Source organism: Argiope bruennichi, chromosome 4, assembly GCF_947563725.1.
Source record: "Argiope bruennichi chromosome 4, qqArgBrue1.1, whole genome shotgun sequence".
NCBI lineage: Eukaryota > Metazoa > Arthropoda > Arachnida > Araneae > Araneidae > Argiope > Argiope bruennichi.
This window is the reverse complement of record NC_079154.1, coordinates 74,715,525-74,737,921: the sequence shown is the minus strand read 5'-3', so window position 1 is coordinate 74,737,921 and position 22,397 is coordinate 74,715,525. Positions and strand designations below refer to the sequence as shown.

The 22,397-nt window shown below is 28.0% G+C and overlaps 1 protein-coding gene across 1 annotated transcript in view; it reads right to left on the bottom strand.

The window, feature by feature from the left end:
* Positions 1 to 22,397, bottom strand: part of LOC129966074 (nephrin-like) — a 679,668-nt gene that overhangs the window by 272,689 nt on the left and 384,582 nt on the right. Inside the window, exons 11-12 of the mRNA XM_056080443.1 lie at positions 14,370 to 14,523; positions 3,153 to 3,211 (exon numbers count right to left, since the gene is read on the bottom strand). Coding sequence (XP_055936418.1) covers positions 3,153 to 3,211; positions 14,370 to 14,523 — 213 coding nt within the window. The remainder of the gene's footprint in view (positions 1 to 3,152; positions 3,212 to 14,369; positions 14,524 to 22,397) is intronic.

Sequence of the window (22,397 nt, the reverse complement as noted above, 5' to 3'; positions counted from 1 at the left end):
GTTGTAATAGCATTTTTTATTTTTTGTTTGCCGAAATTTGTGAACTTCATAAGTTATTATTCCTTTAAATTTAGCTATAAATTATAGCCAGCTTCTTATAGTAAGAAATCGTTTGTTCCTTATCAAGATAGCAAAGAAACAAAATTGTCGAATGGTATTCAATTATGTCTATTTATAATAACATAGAAATAAATGGGCATATGTTAAAAGGGTCGAATAACATCTTTTATACGAAAAAAACACAGCGCATAAATTAAAATATATATATATATATATATATATATATATATATATATATATATATATATATATATATATATATATATATATATATTTAAAAAATCTTTTATCAGTTGCATAATCCTACAAATTTACTTTTTCCAATAAAACAAAATTAAAATAAATTAAAAAAAACTCGATTAAGAAATTAAGACAATTAAGGAATAATCATAATTAATATATAAGATAATACTAAAAAATCAATACATTAATTTCAAAAATTAATACATGCATCAAAATACAGACATTATGTGCTCAACAACTTTTCTAAAATAGATTATATTATAATAAAATACTGCAATCTGATTGGGCAGAAAGAAGTATGCATGTTACTCTGTTTTTCTAATTTCGTAACTTTATTCTTAAATTAAAAAAAAAAATCCTAAAAATAATTATTTGAACAGATTATACTAAGGATATTGTAAAAAAGTGATTTAGATTTAAAAAAGAACTAAAGGTTTAAGATAATAAAGATAAATTCTTTAAACATTTAGCTATTTACAATACAATTTGTTTGCACAAACATTTCCTTTTATTCTCAAAATTCCATTAAAATATCTGACTTTATCAGTATTGATAATTTTACAATTAAATATCTGATATGACTAGTATTAATAGAATCGCAATTAAACATCTGCATGTTTCCAAAATGAGTCATATACTTTAATAATATCAAATTCACTTTAGTCCCAATAAACACTGAAACCCATTAATTGATAAATATATTGGAACGATAAATTAAAATAGAGCACAAATTCTTACATCTATATTTTTTCATGACACCAAAAGATATTTATGCCAAATGTGAAGGAATTTCGCAAAACGCGTTTTGTTTTACATATAAATACACGCAAATTATAAATTTACAAAAACATGACTTCATTCAATTCAGTCACTTAATCATCTATAAACCAATAACGATTTTCTCACTGTATGTGGCATTTGCTTAAGTACCATGCATAGGTTGTACCTGGCTGTATAGTAAAAACAAAATTACATCGCTGTATAGTAATTATAAAAATTGCATCTTGTTTGCTTCTCACTTAGATTATGGAGTTATTAATATCCCAAATGAATTCCAAATATCAAAAACTCTATTATACGAATCTCCAATTATCTGAATCGATTTTGGAAGAGAACAGAAGAAAAAAATTCTGGAAATGTGAAACTGTAAAATAATAAGAGCTTGATTTTTCCAATCCGAATCTTTCAAAGGAATTTATTTTTTTCAATGCCTTTCAACTAAAATAGAATACATAGCATTGAATTATGTGTCCATATGTAATTTTGATGTATATTGTATGAATAGATAAACTAATCTTTATCTTATTACTGTTTCATGTGTCTCCTTATTTATAATTACGCTTTTCAACATTTTGAGTGTTTTTTTTTTTTTTTTTTTAAATTTAATCTCTACAGTTCATTTCACCATCCGAATTTACTAGTATCCTTAACAGACAAGTCCTAATTTAATTTGGAGTTAACTGTTTACTAGATGTTGATTAACTTGTTTTAAAATAGACTATAAAATATTTGCATAAAAAAATTCGTTAAGTCCACAGTGATATAGAAATTCTAAACTTGACGTAATCTACAAGAAATCTTGTTGTCACGTAAGTCTTTCAAGGTGTCTGATTCGAATAAATAAACCAGAAATAAAGAGTTGATTATTAGAAAACTTGAGAGTGCTCTAGAGTTATTGATAAAAATGCTATATATATATATATATATATATATATATATATATATATATATATATATATATATATATATATATATATATATATATATATATATATATATATATATATATATATATATATATATACAGTAGGGTAATCACGTTTCCTAAGCATGTTTTTTAACAGAATAATATATGCTTATCTTCTGCAATATATTATTCTAATAAGTGTCTTCTGTTAAATAGAAATTGTTATGATTATCCTCTAAGCCTGTAAATAAAATAAAATAAGCGTATACCCGAATACTATATAACTATATAAAATAAAGTATTATAAAGAGAAATTCTTAATCTTGTTTTCACGTCATACTTTTAGCAACATAAATTATGCTTATCTTCTACAATAGATTATTTTAATAAGTGCCTTGCTAAGTAGCAGTTGTTATGATAAGTCTCTAAGACTATAAATATAATGAAGTGTAATAATGCAATATTAAAAAAGAAATTATTATTATATACAGAAAATATAAAAAATTATATATATATTTTTTATTTCCTCGTCTTGTTCTTTACAACGTAAAGTATGCTTATCTTCTGCAGTAGTTTATTTTAATAAGTGTCTTCTGCTAAATAGCAATTGATAACATAATCCTTTATATCCATAAATATAGTGTATTGTAATAAGCTCATATACGAATAATATAATATTAAAATCTAAAAAAATGGCTTTAAATCTCTGTAAATTTATCATGGAAGAACGATGTAGCTATCATTTCTTAACGCTAATAATTAATCGAAACAAAGAAGAAAAAACAAAGCATGATTAACTGACATCTGCTGCAAAGTAAAAGCGGCGACTGATTATTTTTCAAAATCTTTCTGAAATCATCGTTTCCTCTTATAAATTAGCATGAGCTACGACAAAAATAATTCATTTGGAAAACAATTTATTATTTCGGCAGATAAATAATCAAATATTTAATCTTAAGCAAAACTCTTAATAATGCATTAGAATTAAACTAATTTGTAATTGCTTACTCTTTCCAGTGATTCTTCTGTAATTATATCTTTCAACACTGTCACAATCTTACTTGAATTACAGAATTATGTCTCCCAATATATTAATCTTTGTATCAAAGAAAATTGTTTCTCCATTAGCTCAATTAAAAAGGCATTATAATCCTCTACTTACATTATCTCCAACTCTAGGATCCGCCGGCTGAACTGTGATAGTTACGTTCGCTGGTGGAACTGCAGAAAAAAAAGAAATAGGCATCACTCCAAAATCATTTTTGTATTTTCAAATAATTATCTTAAAATTAAAATGAAACTACTCAATTGCTTCCAAACAACAATTTGCATTAATTTTTGAGATAATACACAATAGCATTTTTAAAGTAATAAGCTTGCCATTGCTCTTGTTGAAAATATTTTCATACCTTTTATTTATGAAAAGCAATTTATTTAAATTAATATTTAGGATATATTCAATGTCCTTTGGGCCATTATTATTTTTAGGCAAAATTTAAAGTACTTATAAGATAATAAAGGCTAGAATCATTTCATTTTAAAGTAATTTTTGACATATTAGGAAATTATCATATCCTAGAGTTAAAATATATTTAACATTAAAACTCAGTAGAATATCAAAATACATGAAAATATGAACATTTTTGAAATTATATATTAATATAATGTAAAAAAACACATTTGCATAACAAAAATAAACAATATTCCGGTATAAATATTAAACATTCTTTTTCAGTTTGTGTGCCACTGCTTAATTAAAAAGAAAGAGTAGAATGCTGGGCTCCATAATGTTATAATGAATATATATATATATATATATATGTAATCTTTTAAATTAATAAATCAAATAAATTATCTTTTATTTAATTCATTGTCTGGTTACCTTTTTCAAAGAAATATTTCAACTCCATTGTATTTGCAAGTAAAATGTGAGGAAAATATGTCTAGTAGTAATAACTTCAGTAAATATGTTAGTAACGAGGACACGAAATAAAGAAAATATCGATATATTTTAATATTAGATGTGAAATAAATATTCATCTAGATATATATAATATTCTACGCAAAAGATATAATTGTAAATTTGTACGAAGTGTGACAGTACGAACAAATGAAAAAAAAAGTTTGATTTATAGAATATTCGTTGTGCAGTAGGGAATTTTATTTTCATAACTCTAATTTGACAATTAGTTATTTATCAATTACATAAGTTTTTAAAATCTTGAAAATTAAAATAAAAATATTTTTGAAGGGAATTGTTGCCAATAGCAAATAAATTGCACCTAAGAAAAAATAAATAAAAATGACTTGCATTTCAAGGATAATTTATCTGAAAATTCAGAAACTCCCATTTTCTTATAAGGGTTCTATATTCAATTGTAAAACTTCCCTTAGTTTGATTATTTTGAAATTTTAAATAAAAACTTCCAATTAGATCACCCATTTATGCACATTTGATGCCTTTGTTCGGTTTTCCTGGTTTGTATTATTAATTCTTAAAATAACTTTTTGAAATTTTGAAGAAGCTGTGACATTTGTTAAAGCAAATTATATTGAACATTAAAGACCCATTGGTGTAGCAAGGATAATAGACGCTCGGACATATAACTTTTTTTCGTTGCCGATCATTAACATTGAATTAGAAAATATAAATAGCACCTGATGCATGATATGTTTTCTCCCCTTTTTGTTGTTTTTTTTTTATTTCAGAAAATGTTAACTCACTCATATTTTTGTTCCCATTTCTCTTATAAGGCTGATTTCCTGGACATATAGTATTCCTTTGTCTCTAGAGGCAAAGATGGAGGTATAGTATTACTCCATTGTATTGCCTTTTTTTCGAAATAAAGTCACATAGCTCGAAATATATTTATATATTATCTTGGTTGTAACTGTATATCTTATAAATGAATCTTGCATCGATAAAAAAAGATAACATTTATCTGATTAGAATAACCATAAATAGTCTATTTCTCAAAGGACTTAACTACTTTAATTGATTTCGGAGTTAATTTCCTTACCAAAACATAAGTTTGATATTTCACTTATTATCTTTGATGTTTCAAAGATAACTTCCATTATGTAAATACAATTTATAGTATTCGATCAAGCCGAGAAGGACTAATTCGAAGAGTGGTTGATGTCATCTTTAAGCAGTAATCAATTAAACTCTTTGATAATTCTGAGATAAATAAAATAAAATCTGAGATCAACAAAATTCTGAGAAAGACATGTCTCAATCAATATTAAAAATATTCATAGCATTATCAGAATTAGATAAATAACATTTTTGGATTTCCATGAAGCAAATTTTTAAATCATACCTGAAATTGAATAGCTGATTAAAATTTCAATTTCTGAATTTAATCGTCTTGAAGTTGTTAATTTATATCAAATCATTTTGCCTTATTTCCAACCATACTTATGGATTTTAAAAAATAAGCTAGTTTAAAACATGGCAGAAAATATTACAAACTATCTAAAAATATTTTTTTTAATCCATTTTTTAAATAACTTTAAGAAGAAGGAATCCAATGTCGTTTCACTGAAACACGAGCCGCTATCCGTTTAAGAGAAAACATGAACACAAAATAATGCCGACAGCTAAGTTGTGAGCCGTGTCTATTTCTAAAAGAAGTCAAGAAGTAACCAAACACTCTGACTAAAAGGGAGGGGAAAAAAGTGCTTCATGTCACTTGTTTGTCATTTTATCGTCCGACAAACCCGCAACTTTACTCTGACTTTTATCGCAAATATCTAAAGATAGTCCATTTTTTCCCTCTGCCAACGATTCGAAGATAAGGCACCACCAGCGGCCCAGCATCAGTCACACTTTATCACGGTTGATTTTTATCAAAGATCCTTGATGCAGAGGGAGGGGGGGGGCAGTCGGGATAGCGTCTGTCCTCCTGCAGACACCAAAACGAAGCACGGCATGCGTCTTATAAACTCCCATCACGTCCGAAAGTGTACTTACGATAGCTATTCGAAGTCGCTATCGATCGCAATTTAAGCAATCTATGGACCTACGCGCTTTTGCTTACTCTATCATGAGTATGGTGTGTCGGCAGCCCTCGTATATCAAAGTCCAATCCACTAAGAAAACCCTATATTTTTTCTGCTTGTTTGTTTATTTGTTTTACCCTTCTTCCGTTATCGCTTGCGGATCGGCAACACACACAAATAAAATTTGGGATATATATATTTTTTGGTGGCGTTGCTTTTTATCTCAGAAATATTCCTCCTGAACCTTTATCGTTCTCGATGCCCATAGCATAAAAACAATAATTGCCGATATTCCGTCCTCGTAAAAACCGATAGCGGTTATGATTCTTGCCGAGTTCTTTATGGTTGTTTAACTCGATATTTTAGATCGAAATTTCCATAAGATGGTAACGGCGAAAAATGAACACTGGGTTGGCTTAAAACCTCAAAATGGCTCAGAAGCCTTGTTCGATTTATTTAATATTTTTTTTTCTTATTTCCTCATCTTCCACTTTTTAATTCAAGATCCTACATCAACCAGAAAACTACCTGAGTAAAATGATTTACGCACTGTCAATATATTCACTCTTATTTTTCATTATCTATTTAAAAAGTATTTTCATCTTGTGTTTGAAACTTCTGCACTCTTTTTTATAAAGTTCAAAGCAAAATACTTTTATACTTTAAATTCGGAAGATGTAACAATAATAAGAATGTAACAATTACTTGATATCATTCAACATTGGGAAATAACTGGAATTTTTGGTGGAATTATCATTGGAAACGAAATTTTGAATATAATTTAATCGGCATCAGGGAAACAAAATTTCAGAAATGAAATTTGAACACCTTTTTTTAATAATCTGAAATATGATATTGCATTATAAATAATATTTCTTTCACACATCTACCAAAAAGGTTAAAATATTTTTTGCGATTGTAGTAGTTGCATCTGCCGCAAGAAATTTTACGTTTTTAGATTTTTTTTTCGGAGGGTTATGAAGTACCTGTGAATTAATAATTTATGAGTGATTTGAATGCTTGAGTGTGCGCGCACGCTCGAATAATTATGCACGATTTTAACAATGTGTTTACTTTGTTACGAAATATGATCTTTGATTTTTTATAAGCTTTAAAGGAGATTTCTACAGCTCAGTGAATATATGGAGAAAAAACTATGTGATTTGCGATAAATGATTTTATTTGTCCTTTACTGCAGACTTTAAATAAACAATTTTCCCAGAGCTTTAATTATTGCGTTTCAATAAACTATTTACTTCGTTTCCTTACTCCCACCCTATTTATAAAGTAAAACTGTTTGTCAGCATTTTCAATATGTATGAATTAATCGCAAGACATACATTTCCGATGCTCAAATTCCGACAAAAGCTTCCTTATTCATTAATTTTAATTCAATCTCAAATTACTCATTAATATATTTTTCATGTTATTTCTTGAAATTATTTCATTTGTAATTAAATTTTAGAAAACTGCTTCTTGGTACGACCATAAAACAGATTGTGAAGTTTTTACTAAAAGTAGCGCAATTTAAACTAACTCCTCAATCTATTGCTTCGTATAAGCTTACTTTAATGATCTTCTATAATTTATGTTCAATAAATCAATAATCTTCAGAGAAATGCAAATAGTGTTTGATTTCAAAATGGATTAAATTCTTTATATATATATATATATATATATATATATATATATATATATATATATATATATATATATATATATCCTCAATAACAGGAATTCACTTCCTTCTTTTGTAATGTATGTAATAAAATCGTTTCATACATCACTGTATGTATTGATTCCCCTTGTAATCATTAACTGATGATTATATTTGATAGAAATTGTCTAAGTTTAATTATAAATGCAATTATATTTTAAAATTTGTTTCTTAAAAACATTTAATTGTTAAAAAATAAAACAAATAATTCACAGTTCAATTTTCCTCTTCTAAAACGATAATTAATTTTAACTTTTTTGCTCAATATATGTTAATTAAGCAAATAATTCTACTTTTTTCATCTGCTAATGAGGTTGCCGAAATCTACTTTCCGAAATGAGCCGCATTATCAAATAATATAAGCTGTGTGATCGAGTGAGTTTCAGGCGATTTATATTGAGATAGAAGATTATTGAACTAAACAATTCGTTTCTTTTACATTTATTATTATCTTGATAAAATATGTCAATTTAATACTAGAATGGCCAGCTATTTTATTCGATAAAAATGTCCTATTTAATGACGAAAATGCTCTTCCATTGCTACTGAACTGTATTATAAGCTTAATTCAGTTGTTTTTAAAATCTGAGCATTAAGCCATATATTAAAGATTTTATTTTTGTTACTGTAGAATTTTGATTTTAGAGATGCATGTGTAGAAAAGAGGCATATGGCTTTTACAAAATAATTTCTATATTTGCTATATTATCATTTGAGCCTCATTTCCTAAATAAGATTTTTAATAAAATATATATTTATTCTCATAAGAAATTAATTTTTTATTAACTAACTTTTTAAAACAATGGGAAACTAAATGGAAGAATTACTACATGATGTATACTGATCTAATTTCCTTCTTAGCAAGCTTATCGCATCATACATCTCAGGAGGTAACATGAACATGATTTTATAAAAATGTATCTCTGGCATCAACTGAAGAGACAAATTTGTTGAAAAATCAACAAAAAAAATAAATGCATTTTCTCTTACTTTTTTTTTTATTGGTACAATAATTTTCTACTCCCTAAGACTTGTTTTCGATTCAAGATAAAGTCATATGATAAGTAGTATGCTTTTAGGTCTAAAGGCTCTACGTATTTTTTTTAAATGCCAATTTAATATCTTTAAATTTTTTGAAGATTCTTTCAGGTTTAACTGGAATAGTAATTATTGAAATTTCTCAAACAGGCAGATCTTCAATTCCACACTAAGATTTACAGCCAATAAACCAAGAAATAGAAATAAACTGAAATATGTTAATTATAACCGCCTTTGGATATCAGTTTCTTCGTCCAAACCAAGAAATAGAAATAAACTGAAATATGTTAATTATAACCGCCTTTGGATATCAGTTTCTTCGTCCAAATTAGTAACTATTTAGAATGTTAAATGAATAATATAAATTGCATTTCTTTGTAAATTTCGTATTCTTATATGACATGGCTATAAAACATGAATTCAATTAAGGAGACAGAGGACTTTGAAATAAGAAAAAATGGACGAAAGCTTATTAAAGATATTTTTATCGTTTCATTACCAAAATATATGCTTATATTTAACTAAAATAGTGTTATAAAATATATTATTCAATAAAATAAATATTTGAAGGTTTAAGAGGAAAAAAAGTACATTTTAAGGACTTTTCTCAAAATGATGTAATAATTAGATTTAAATATCTTTGAGATGTTACTTGTTTACTATAAATTAAGAAATGCTTATGTTAAGAAATAAATGCGGAAATTAAAATCTTGCTTTAGAATCAAAAGCACGCGATTGAATATTTTGATAGATGAATTTGAATTCCATCATAATATACAAAGACATTGTTTTTATTGAGAAAAGAAATTAAAAATTATTAAAATTAAAGAAAAATATTGCATTTAGAAGGAACGATAAATGGATAAATTTAAGAATTAAAGATAATTAAAAGCATGATTTTCATAATTTTAAGATAATATGTAGAAATATTTCCCCCGATAATTGGTTTGGAATATAACAAAAACATTTTTCATAGGCAAATTATAACGATGTTTAAGCCTATTTTTGAGCGGGATTAAATTTTCTGTTCAGAACCTTTTCTTGATTTCTTTTACATCTCCCTTCGTCTGACTGAACAGACTTTTTTTAACACGGTGATCTCAAGAATATTTTAAGTGATATTTTGCAACTGGTTTAATTAGCTAAAACAAGCAAAGAATTGAATTCAATGCAGCTGCAAAAAGATTCGCTGAAATAGTCTGAAATAAGTGTGATGGTTAGCTTACATTTGAAACCAAACGATTTCTGTGCCATATACGTCAGTATTATTATTTTATATATATAGTTCTTTTCCAGTATTAAATAATGGTGCATCCTGATGTTTTTTTCTTCTTAAAATCTAATAATATTATCCGTAAAAAGTATTAATTCTTTTTAATTTCATTCTAGAAAAAAAATGATACTATTTTGGCTTAATACGTTTATTCTTCGTCATTTCTAGTTAAACCAATTAACTTTTTTATCTGTTTTCATTTTTATTTATATTGAAGTCTCACAAAGAAAGGTTATTGCCATGAGAAGAACTTAAATATTCATTTAAATCTCATTACTTCTCCCAGAGAAACAAAAATAATATTTACATAAGTAGATAGATCACCAGCGAGAATTCATAGACGAATTTTGGTCTCAAATGCAGTGCTAAATTACAGATTTATATATAGAGAGAGTTGCCGACGTCCTGGCCAGGGGTAGCACGCCTTTCCCGTGATCTGGGCTTCCCGATATCGAGTTCTGGTTCGGGCATGATTGCTCTTCCACCTGTGTTCTATCTGTGAGGTGTGTGAAAGAGCCCCTCCCCCCTGTTTAAAGGGGTTATGCGAGCGAGTGTGTGAGTGTCATCTTCATATGAGCTAGAAGTCAGACTTCTGTCCTCGGGTGCTCAGGGATCTTATCCTCAGAAGCTACTGCATCCCATTTCCGTTGTGACGCGGACATGACATCATCATCAATACATTGAGTTCGAATATTTTTTCGAATCCTTGGCAGATGCATTTTTATTAACTTAGAGATTATTGTATCTATGTTTATTTATTATTTTTATTTTCATGTGAACATAATTTTCGCCAATAATTTCTTCCTGCTTTTTATAAAAATAAAACTGTTGTGGTTTCAAACAGATTGAAGACTAGATAAAATCAAATATGATCATTTGCAAAATAGACATTCATGAGGAATTATTTAATCTTAACATACTGAAAAAATGTCAGTTAATGATACATGCTTTATTTAATGGCTTTAATTGCAATGAAAATCTTAGAAATATTTTTTTTCAAGAAAAGTCAACTTTTAAGCTCTTTCCTAGAAAATATTTAGAAATAAATTTAATTTAATCTGATTAATATTCACGGAGCTGTTTTGGGAATTGACCTAGTAATTGTGAATCCTGATTGGAAAAATGGCGTTTGTGGTTGCATTTGGGAATTTGAACTTTCTCACTACACCTTTATGGTAAGTTAAAAGTTTTGTCACAATGAGTGACAAAACTTTTAACTTGAGAATGGAGGCGTAAGATAAACGATTTAGTTGAAAAATAAGGTGTAAAAATTATAATTTAAACAATTTCAAGGCATTTCAGTTTAAAATAGAATTAATAATCTACTGAAAACCGCAACAGTTTTGAAAATTTAAATCAAATGAGAAAGATGTCTGATGTTTTTGTGCCCAGCGAATTGCTTTGCTTTGCTGCGAATTATACTCAAATGGTTTCATTGTTAGTGCTTTAAAGCAACACGGTTTTTCTATGAAAAAGCAGATAAGTAAGATAAGATAAAAATTAATAAATTGAGAATGTTACTGCAAGCATTTCAATATAAAATTCTGTTATCTCAGCAAGAGCTTAATTAAATGCTTTCATTTTCTGCATAAAAAAAAGAAGATTTTTAGCACTTTAAAATTAAATTAATTTTATTCTTTGAACCAAAAGACAACATACAAGAGTATAAGTTTATTATTAAAGCAATCAATAATGGAAGTTTACAGTTACAAGCCAGAAAGAACATTGCAGACAAATTTTTTGATCGAAAGATAAAATATAGAATTATATAAAATGTAATTCTTGACAAATTCAAAAAAAATTCATCTCGGCAAGCTGGTAAGCAAAGGTAGATTCTTTTCACATCTGAGTTACTTCTAGGCAACGCAAATTGTTGATGTTAGAAACAGGCAAAATTAGGATGTGAAAAATCACTTTTCAACCCCTAACTTCTAAGATATTGCAGTTATCGAAAAACTTTAAATACAAAAGTTGTTCTTCTTAAGGAGGCACTAGTTTGGCTACCTGAATTTATTTTTCTGTCTTCAATATTAAGAAATTGATAGCGAAATGAAAATTTCACTCCCTTATTTCCACCCCTCTTTGTTACTAGATGGGTCATTTATGAACTCATCCGAGATTTTTCCATTTCTAACTACATATTCCTAGCTAGTTAAAATAAAAACAAAATTACTTTAATTATCCTGTTTACAAGATAACATGGGCAAAACAATATGGGTTATACGCGTATATATTGTTGCAAACCTGTAGTTTTGGCTTCCCAGGACGAATAGTGTCATCGTAAGAAAGGCCGTTTACGATCTGTCCTGTGCATGCTGAGCGGGTGCCGCGTCAATGACCTTAGAGCTTGGCGATCCTTTGGCGAGTTTGGCGACAAAATGGATAATGCTAGAAAGTTCGAGAACTTTCACGAAACATCCACTAGGAACCGAGATACACCCAGATACGCCCTGATTGGTCTGGAAGATTCTAGCCCCGCCTCCCGGAACTATAAAAGACACGCACTCTCAAGACCAGAAGTCGTAGGACTCCCAATTAACGCAGATAAAGACGAAATCACAAAAGAATTAGAAGAAAGAAATTGCGAAATCATCAGAATATCCCAACTTAGAAATTATAAGATGCAATCACTATATCCAATTTTCCTACTGGAAGTTAAGAAAACTAGAAGTGCCATCAACATATACAATGAAAAATCCCTCCTCCACCTAAAAATCAAGATAGAAAGCTACCAACGAAAATCAACTGCAACAATGTGTCACAACTGTGCAGGTTTCTACCACTCCACTAGAAATTGCAGATTTATTCCCAAGTGCATCAAATGCGGTGGAAATCACGCAACAAGAAACTGCAACATCACCGAAAAAATCAAAGATCTATTTTATGTAAATTGCAATGAAACTGGACACACAGCTGCCTGGAAAGGATGTTCCAAATTTCTTAAACTGACAACCATCAATGGAAGACCCTCCTACGCAGAAATGACCAAGAAAAATCATAGAAAACAAGATCCTCATCCCGTTCCCCCACCACGAAAACTGAATATGGAGCCCACTTTGACAGCAGCTGAAGAATTCCCTTCCCTCCTAGAAACCCTCCAACTACTAAAAGAACTTAGAGAAGTATTGAAGGAATTCCCCAAATTAATAGAAGCAGCCAAGCTCGCAAAGAAAACTGAAAATAAAGAAGAAAAAAGATGATAATCCTTAACGCTCTGATCGGCTAAGTCCCAACAAAAGTAAAGTTAATCCTCTGCAATAACCCTGCATTCTGATTGGTCACCTATCTACAATAGTTTATCCCGCACCGAGCTCCGAAAACCCACTGCATCACCCACTCCTACTCCCCTGACAACCTGCTTTCCTATTGGCCGAGACATCTCACCCACTCTCCCTCACCTGCAAAGACCAAATTTCGTTTGAAGTTCCAAGGCAGTTTCTCTCCTTCCACCGTAGAGTCAAGACCCATCACAGTTATCATGGCAATATACTAAAAGTCATGTTTTCTACCAGTAATGTCATTAAGGGGATAGTCCTATTCCAAGGACGGGTGCCCGATAAGCTACCATCGAGTTCGAACAGAAGTCGTGTGTGAGAGTAGTCGGAGTCGCCGACAAGTAACAGAGCTGGAGGATTAGACAGCAAGCAAGCTGCTGAACTAGCGATTAAATGCGCTGCGATATAAAGATTGATTGGCGGTATTTGTAAAAAAAAAATTGTAACAATATATATACATATAAACATTTGAACGAAGGTTAGTTTTAGGTTCTAAGGGCCATGATCGATGAAAAACTGAAGAAATTGTCCTGAGGTCTTGCCATGCTAACCAATGCAATAGGAAGTCTTCCTATAAAAAACATACGTAATAAATTACGGTAGTTTCTTCCAGTGCTTAGCTAATTGATTTTATTTGCTATGAATAAAAGAAAAGATTGTTAGCGTTTTGAAACTAAAACAACGATGTTAGTATCGAGACAAACACTCATCTTCCAAGAATATAAATGTAATCAACAGTGGAAGTTGACACTTGGAAACAAGAATAGAAGATAAATATCTCAATGGAATGATAAAACAGAACTATACAAAAATTATCATCCACCGATTCGAAAATAAAATACTGTAATCCCCTCAAGAACCCCACTTTTCTTTTTGCCCAAACGAAGTGTGAAAGTGAGCATCAATGACACCAGATTTATCCTCCTTGGACCATTTCTAAAGAAAATCCCCGAATGTCCGGTTTCAAGTTGACAAAGAGGAAATCATCAAACTCCCAGCTACTACAAAAAGACAGAAAGAACAAAAAGTAAAACAGAAAAAAAGAATAAAGTAAGGGTGGTGGGTACTTACACCGTACGGAAAGACGAACAAAGGCTGAGAGGGGTTTCTTCAATGCCGAGTTATTGGCCTCGCAACGGTAGAAGGCTCCATTGTCCGTGAGCTGGACGCGGATCACCAATTCACTGGAAACACTACTGCCGGATGTGATCACAGGCGTGCTGATCTGTAGGGTGAAAAAAAAGAAAGAAACATACAAAGTCTTTTCTGAAAATTGGTTTAAAAGAAAGCGCAACTTTATGGCTCTAAAAGAGAAAGCTGTGATGATCCCCGGAGATTTATTCTGGGTGTATTTCTTAAGCCCCAAGGTCAGCTTTTAAGGTGAAAAGTGAGCCTTCCAAATTTTTAAGTAGACTAAGGGTTTGTTAGGTGTAATTAGGATTAACGGTGTATTGAAGTGAGTAAAAAGTAATTTAGGGTTTCCCGGAGGACTTCAATCTTGTTTTGTGTTTTAAATCGGATGTGAAAGATTTAGTGGCTGGATTAGCTAAGGCATTGATGTGATGGCTAATAAACTTTAATTTTTAAAAATTATCACTTTCTAAAGAAGCAAAGATCGAGTAACAGAGCTCTTTAATACCAAATATAATGTTAAAAAAATTATAGAAAGGGAAATTCTGATATCTATTTTAAAGAAATGATCTCCAGTCGGTGGTCGTCCTTTCTAGATAATTATTTCCTTGAAATATAGAATAAAGAGTTGTTTATTTTAGAACATGGTAAAACGGTATTTGAATTTTGAATTAATTTTTATTAAAATAACAATTTTGAAATGCAAAATGTTTATTAAAAACTAACCCCGACTTGCAAAGAAAAAAAAAACGTAAAAATGCGAAATGTTTCATAAAGTTGAATATAATATTAATTATAATGTCAGTTATAAAGCTTAATAATATAGGCTAGGAATATATTGCAAATAAATTTAGTTACTTCAATGTTCTATGTAATTGGACGTCATAACTAAAAACAAGTCAAATAATAGCATGAAACTAATAAAAACAACTAAGCTTGTGATGATATTACAAAGAAAGAAACGAAAGAAAGTAATAATAATATAAGTAAATGCATAGTAAATAGTGAAATGACAAAAATACTTCTTATTTAACTTATTATTTTTTATGACAAATATGATGTCATAAAAAATTATGACAAAAATACTTCTATAAACATACAAAATGACAATATGACAAAAATACTTCTTATTTAAACCTTCGAAAAGGTTTAAATTAGAACTATTTTGAAGCATAAGCTTTCCTTTGTTAGACTTTATTTCATTTATAAATTTTAAAGTATTTAAAAAATATTTATTGAAGTAATGATATGGGTGCAAATATATAATTTAATGGAAGTAACGTAATTATGTTAAAAAAAAAAAAAAAAAAAAAAAAAAAAAAAAACATGATATGACCAAACAATCGAATGCTTCTTTCTGCGTGTTTTTTTTTTTTCCCCACAGACAAACAAATGGATTAAGAAATATATTTTTAATAAAATGCAAGAAATAAAATAACATATTCACATAAAACACAGTTTGATTAATAACAGTTCTTTGAGTCGAAATTACTTTTCAAACTTTTTCAAGATTCATCATATGCAAATTAATTTCCATAGAATATATCATTATAAAATTTTAATAGTAATCATAATTTTTTTTTTCTTTTCTTTAAAAAGAATATCATCATTATTTTTTTTCTATTTACAAAACAAGTAATTTAATTAATTTCAAAATTCCATTACCTTTGCATTTAATGCGACTTAATAAAATTAAATTTGTTTTATCAAATAATTCTTCATATTATATAGCAGATCAAAATGCAGCATTTTTTAAGTATAGCAACAGGTGGTAATCAATCATCAGATCTAAACTAATTTTAAAGTAAATGAAAATTTAATAACTTAAAAAGTATTGAATCTTCATTTTAAGGAGATATGAAATTAATTTAATTCATTACACCATTTTCAAAAAATAGATAAATAAGAATGAGAATTTCACCTGTAAATTAAATTTAAAATAATTTAAATGTTATTGAATACTTATATATAATACATAATACAGTTATTAAAGTTGAGAACTAAATTTTATTATTTTAATATGACTTTTCTCAAGCATTTTAATCCGATAATTTGCATATTAAACAATTCGTAAAGCCTTGCCTTTCTTTTCAAAAGTATCGTCAGACTTTTCATTAAAAAAATAAGTCGAGGCATCCAAATTAAGTCATAGAGTTAAGTTACTTCAGGTAGAATAGATTTAAACCGGATTTATTCTTCACTGTCCTTTTTTATTCAGAATAATGTTCTTTCAAAACTAGAATTCAACGGAACTTTCAAAATAGAATCCATGCATTAAGATTCACTTATGTTCTAAAAGTTTGAAGAAATAAAAAAAAAAAAAATAGAAATTCCTTCTTTAAAAAAACTTTTTCTTCAGAGGGGGGCATTACGGATTTTTTTTTTTTTTTTTTTTTTTTACTTTTCAAGACGAACGTAAATATACTTCACAAGTTTTTGAAAATTTCAGTATTCTTTCTCACTGTTTTCTCCTTTTCTTTCACTAAGGTATGTATATTTCTTCAAATTTCAACCTCACTTTCGCTACTTGAGCATTTTTCACAGACAAGTTTTCAAATCCATTTCTTTTGAAAATTCTTCAGTACTCAGCGTAAAATGATGTCTTGAATTCTTTTACACTGAAATAGTCCATTTTATATCGCTCGCATTTAAGAATTTTTGAATCGGAGAAAATATGCCAATTGATCAAGAAAGCTTACAAAACATGCATCATTTATCTTTTGATATAAATATATTGAATTTTTTTCTAATCTAAGTAATACGCAAATAACGATTTTTATGGGTCATAATTCAGGCAATTTGTTTTTAAAATATTTAACGAATTTCTAACAGCTGCACAGCAATCTATATGCATTGTAATAATTAAGTAAATATACAGCTTTATTGTTTAAATTAAATGTATTTTGGTAGGAGATTCCTTATCTTTAACACTGTCTAGTTTGTTCAGTAATTAGAAAATATATATAATTGTATTAATTTCTATATAAATACATCTACAGTAAATAATATTTCAAAAGTATGTATTTTTGGAGGTGATTCCATGTACATAATCTAATATAGTAAGTTTAGATATCAAAAACGACATAAAATTGCGTTTATTTATATTCATAAGAAAAAATGAAAATATAGTAAATAAATTATGCAATCTAATATGAAAAATAATATATGGTATCTCTGACTTTATCAATTTAGCAGAAAAATAAATAAAATTAAGATATATATATAAAATATTAAGATAAGATATTGAGCCATAAATAAAATTATATGTTTTTTTTTTTTATTTTTTTAAAAATCTATTCTGATTCAACCAACGGATTTTTTTTCAACTTTTATAAAAATGTGATGATCAATATTTAAAATAATTAGACTTTTAAGATTTTTGAAGATATATGACAAAAAAGATTCGAACATTTAAAAGTGCGGAACATTTTTTCTTCATTCATTGAAAATTAAGAAACCTATGAAAAAAATATATCTATCTACCAAATTGAGTAGAACCAATTCACTGCGTTCTTTCATTTATATTTTGAAAATAAATTACTGTAATACTCGTAATGAGAATACAAAAATAGATTTTTAGTTTAAATTAATGAAATAAATTTTAATTTCTTATCTATAACCATAAATTCATTCGCATTTATGAATTTAAATCTTTTTCCAACCACTTAATTTAAAATTCAAAAAATAGTTTTGAATTAACTGCTAAACAGACGCTTAGTTTCTTTTTACTCTTCTTATGTCTAACTATTGCAACTTTAACAATATAAAACTGAGCTACCATGTCACATGGAAACCTTACGTTTAGAATAAATTCTGTTTCAAATATATTTCTAGATAAAAATCATTTGTCGAATGCATAAAATCTTCGATCATGTTTTCCTGCTCCCTATTTCTATCTGAGAATCAGCTTTGTCAGGGTGCTGTTGAAATTTCTGGTGTTAGTTATTTAAAAATAAATACAAAATTATCTGAAATAAAGCATTTTGTCTGACAATGAAGAAACGAAATAAAGCTTGTATTTAGAAGATAATTGTCTCCATCATTCATCAATTTAAGTTCCACATACACGAAAATAAAATTTGAATATAAAGTATAGTGAGGATGATTAAAATTATATATAAATGACGTTACAATAAAATTAAAATTAATTTCATTGTTCTGTAATAACGATTACCACTGTTATGCAAAACTATAATCTAGCATTTGGCCGCTCTCCACAATGAAATTTACGTTTCTAAACAGGTCAATAAAGGAACTTGCGAAGCGATATTTACGACTTCTAAGACTTTTCAAAAGAAAGATATGAACATCAAACCCTATTTTCAAAAGATGATACTAATGAATCTTTATAAAAAAACCAAATCCTGTAGCTTAAGAAAAATATATCTGAAAATATTATAGTTCCAAATTATGGATACTTTATTTTCATTCATTAATTGTTATAAATATATTTAGTATTATGCAAATGATTTTCGAAATAATGTCTCTTATAATTTCAATAAATTTTTGCGAATTAAATGAGCTGGAATGGTTTCTCAAAATTTCTAGCACAATAAAGATGTTATTATATAGCAAGAAAATTGTTGACAGTGGTTAAGTCAAAGAACACCTTGCATAGCATTGACGGTTAATAATTATGGAATATTAAGATTTGGCTCGAATTTAGCATTTTTAATAAATGTATCATGTGATCCTTGGCGATAAATACCTGGCACGAAATTAATAGCATCCGGAAATCGAATTTGTGCTTTAGACGTATTCTTCCAAAAAAACTGAAAAAAATTTGACACAGAGCTATAATTGTATTCGAAAAATCACTTATCAGCTTTAATATATTTAAATTATTTCGTTTTTGAGTTATCGCGTTTAAAAGTTTCTCAAATTACAGATCAACAAACGATTAACCGCTTGGTTGAACTTCGCTCAAGATTTGGAATGTATCTGTTATAAATATTAAATCTGCGTACTGAATTTTATCCATCTTCGTTCTGAAGTCATAATGATAACTTATACCCGAATAGTCGGACATATAGAATACTTCTGAATGTGTCTTGATCAAAATTTGAAAGAAATCTGCAAATTTTGTATTAAATCCATATACCGAATTTCATCCACTTAGTTTCAAGTGTTTTGGAGTTATATTTGTCAAAGACAGACAATGCCAGTAATGTGGAGATTCGACAAAATCTTCAGCAATTTTTTTTAATGATTACAATACTTTCTTTATACATCGCATACGAGAAAGTAATAACGAATGGAAAATTATCAAATTTCTATATATGATTGAGCAAATGAACTGCAGTACTGTAAGAATTAATACATAATACATAAACATATATTTAATACATAATACATAAACATATATTTAATACATAAACATATATTTATGTACGCATAAATTTGTAAGAACTTGCATGGATATTTATTATATTTTAACTTTTGTAGGTAGTAGTCAACACGTATTGAATGTTTAATTTATAATTTTTTTTGCAAACCAAATAATAATAATTATTATTATTTGCTAGACAGGCAAAATCATGAAAATGCTTCTTTCAAAATCAAAGGCTAGAGATCGAGTTCTATCAGACATTTACAGCATATGTAGGTATAGTAGTAAACGCTTGATTCACCCTCATAGGTCAAACAACTTCATATTATTTAGGGAAGAAAATTAATCTTGCAAATCAAACTCAATCAATCAAAGTCATTAGTAACATTTTGCATATTTCTATTTCAGTACAAATCGAACAAATCACCCGATTTCTATAATTTTTAAATGTATATAAAAAATAAAAAAATAGCAGTTCATTCAAAAGAATGTCTTGAATAGTTTTTCTGGATAGGCATAAAGAATGCAATGACCCGCAAAATTCAGCTACGCCTTTCAGGTACAGCAGAAAACTCCCCAAAATATTTTCTGCGACAAGACACACCTTTGCTATTCCTGATGTGCCTGATTATTAAGGAGGTGTTTTCACGCAAGTGCAGACAGAAAATCTCCCACGCCCAGGCATTAATGTTAAATAAGTTTCCTAGCATCAATCTTTGAAATTACTTTTTATCTTCCACAGAATCTAAAAATTAAAATCATTTTGCTTTCTGTTTCTTCATTATGTGGTTTAAGAACAAAAAAAAGTAACATCGTAAACATTAAAAACGCATTTGATATTCTCTGAATCTAACGTTTGAAAGAAAAGTTATACTTGTCTCCCGGTAACAAAAATTCTTTCAAAACAGTACATGTAAACAGTTGTAACAAGATGAAATTTTTGAAAATAATAAAAAGGAAAATATTTAAGCTGTGAACTAAAGAATTTACATATTATATTATTAAAGAAATTGTTTTAACCCTTTCTAGGGCTGTCAGAAGTATGCTTCCCACCAAATTGATCAATCTTTGTATGAAATTTTGTAGGTTGGCATAAGTTCTGACAATTTTTTTTTTAGAAAGACAGAAATTTAGAGGCTTCAGTTCTTTATCTCAATCAAAATGTCATGTCTTGATTTGTTACTTAATTACTAATTAACAAAATTAATTAATTAATCAAATTAAATTTATCTAATAAGCTAAATGACTACCTTTTCTTATTCTAATTTCAAGCCTAAAAATATTTTAACATAATATCACTAGAAAAAAATGGCCCTTTAAAGGGTTAACCAAGCTATTTAAAAGCAGTCATATCCTCTAAAACTTAATCGGACTAACTTACCGTTTTCGTTAGAATAATTGCTGTTTGATATATATATTGCCTTTGTATTTGATGTCTATCTTGCATTTGAAATCGCAAATATAAAAGCATGTGGACAATTACTTTTAAATTAGAAGCCCGAATTTGACGAGAATATAATTCAACTTTTCAGTTCTTTGAAAAACTGTCTTATATGTGGGAATATCACTAATGAGAGATCCATCAACATTGGTCATCATTATGCTCTACAGGAATCTAATGATACTGCAAAGAGCTAGCTAAGTCTGGAAATATTTTTATAGCATGATTAATTCATTATTTATGCTGAATAAAAAATGAATTTTTATCTATTCCAGGGAAGTCATTCAGTAATGTGGTATGGTTATTATTGCTATAGTTTAGTTAGCATACTTTCTATAATATATGCGATTCATTAAAGTAATTCATTGCCATTTTTTAAGCTTTAATTACCTTTTATCAACAGATTGTTCAGATGCCATATCAGTAGATGATTAGAATTGAAATTACATCACAAAGCTATACTTTAATAGCCTTTTACTAAATATGAAACAAAATTACAAGCTTCTTATAATATACTAAAATATTTATTGAATTTTACGCAGCATTCAGAATATCGAACAACAGAGCATAAATATAGTACAGCAGTTTTAAGAAGATACATACACTTTTTATGTTGTGTTAGAGCATACTTGACAGATAATGTATCTAATAATGAATCAGAAGAACGTGCTAAAAACATATATTGTAAACAGGTCAAATATATAATCTTCCAGAAGCTTACAAACTGATAATGAAAATAAATAAAGAAATAAGAAACTTATTTCTACAGGCACTATATATTCTGATCGCATGTTTTGCTCGTGGTAATGTAATTTCTTCTGATTTCGCATACACTCTTTCGCATACACTCTTAGAAAGAAATGAGATGGGATTACGATTTTGATAAAGTAATGAAATAGTCTAAAATTTTATGGAAATAATGAAAATTTCTTAAAAATTATGCAAAAAATATTATAAATTGCCAAAATTAAAAAAAAAAACTTCAATGGCATTTAAATTGATATTATTGAAAAGACGTTATTTTAAAATTATAAGTAATGTAAAAACCTGTTTTGTGGAATTTATCTCGAAAAATATCAAAAACAACTTAATTTCTATTTGATTTTTTAAAAAAATTGTGATTAAAAATGAGCATATTTTTAATCTCAGAATTTATCCATATGGTATTTTTTGCAAATAATTTGATTTGTAGATATCT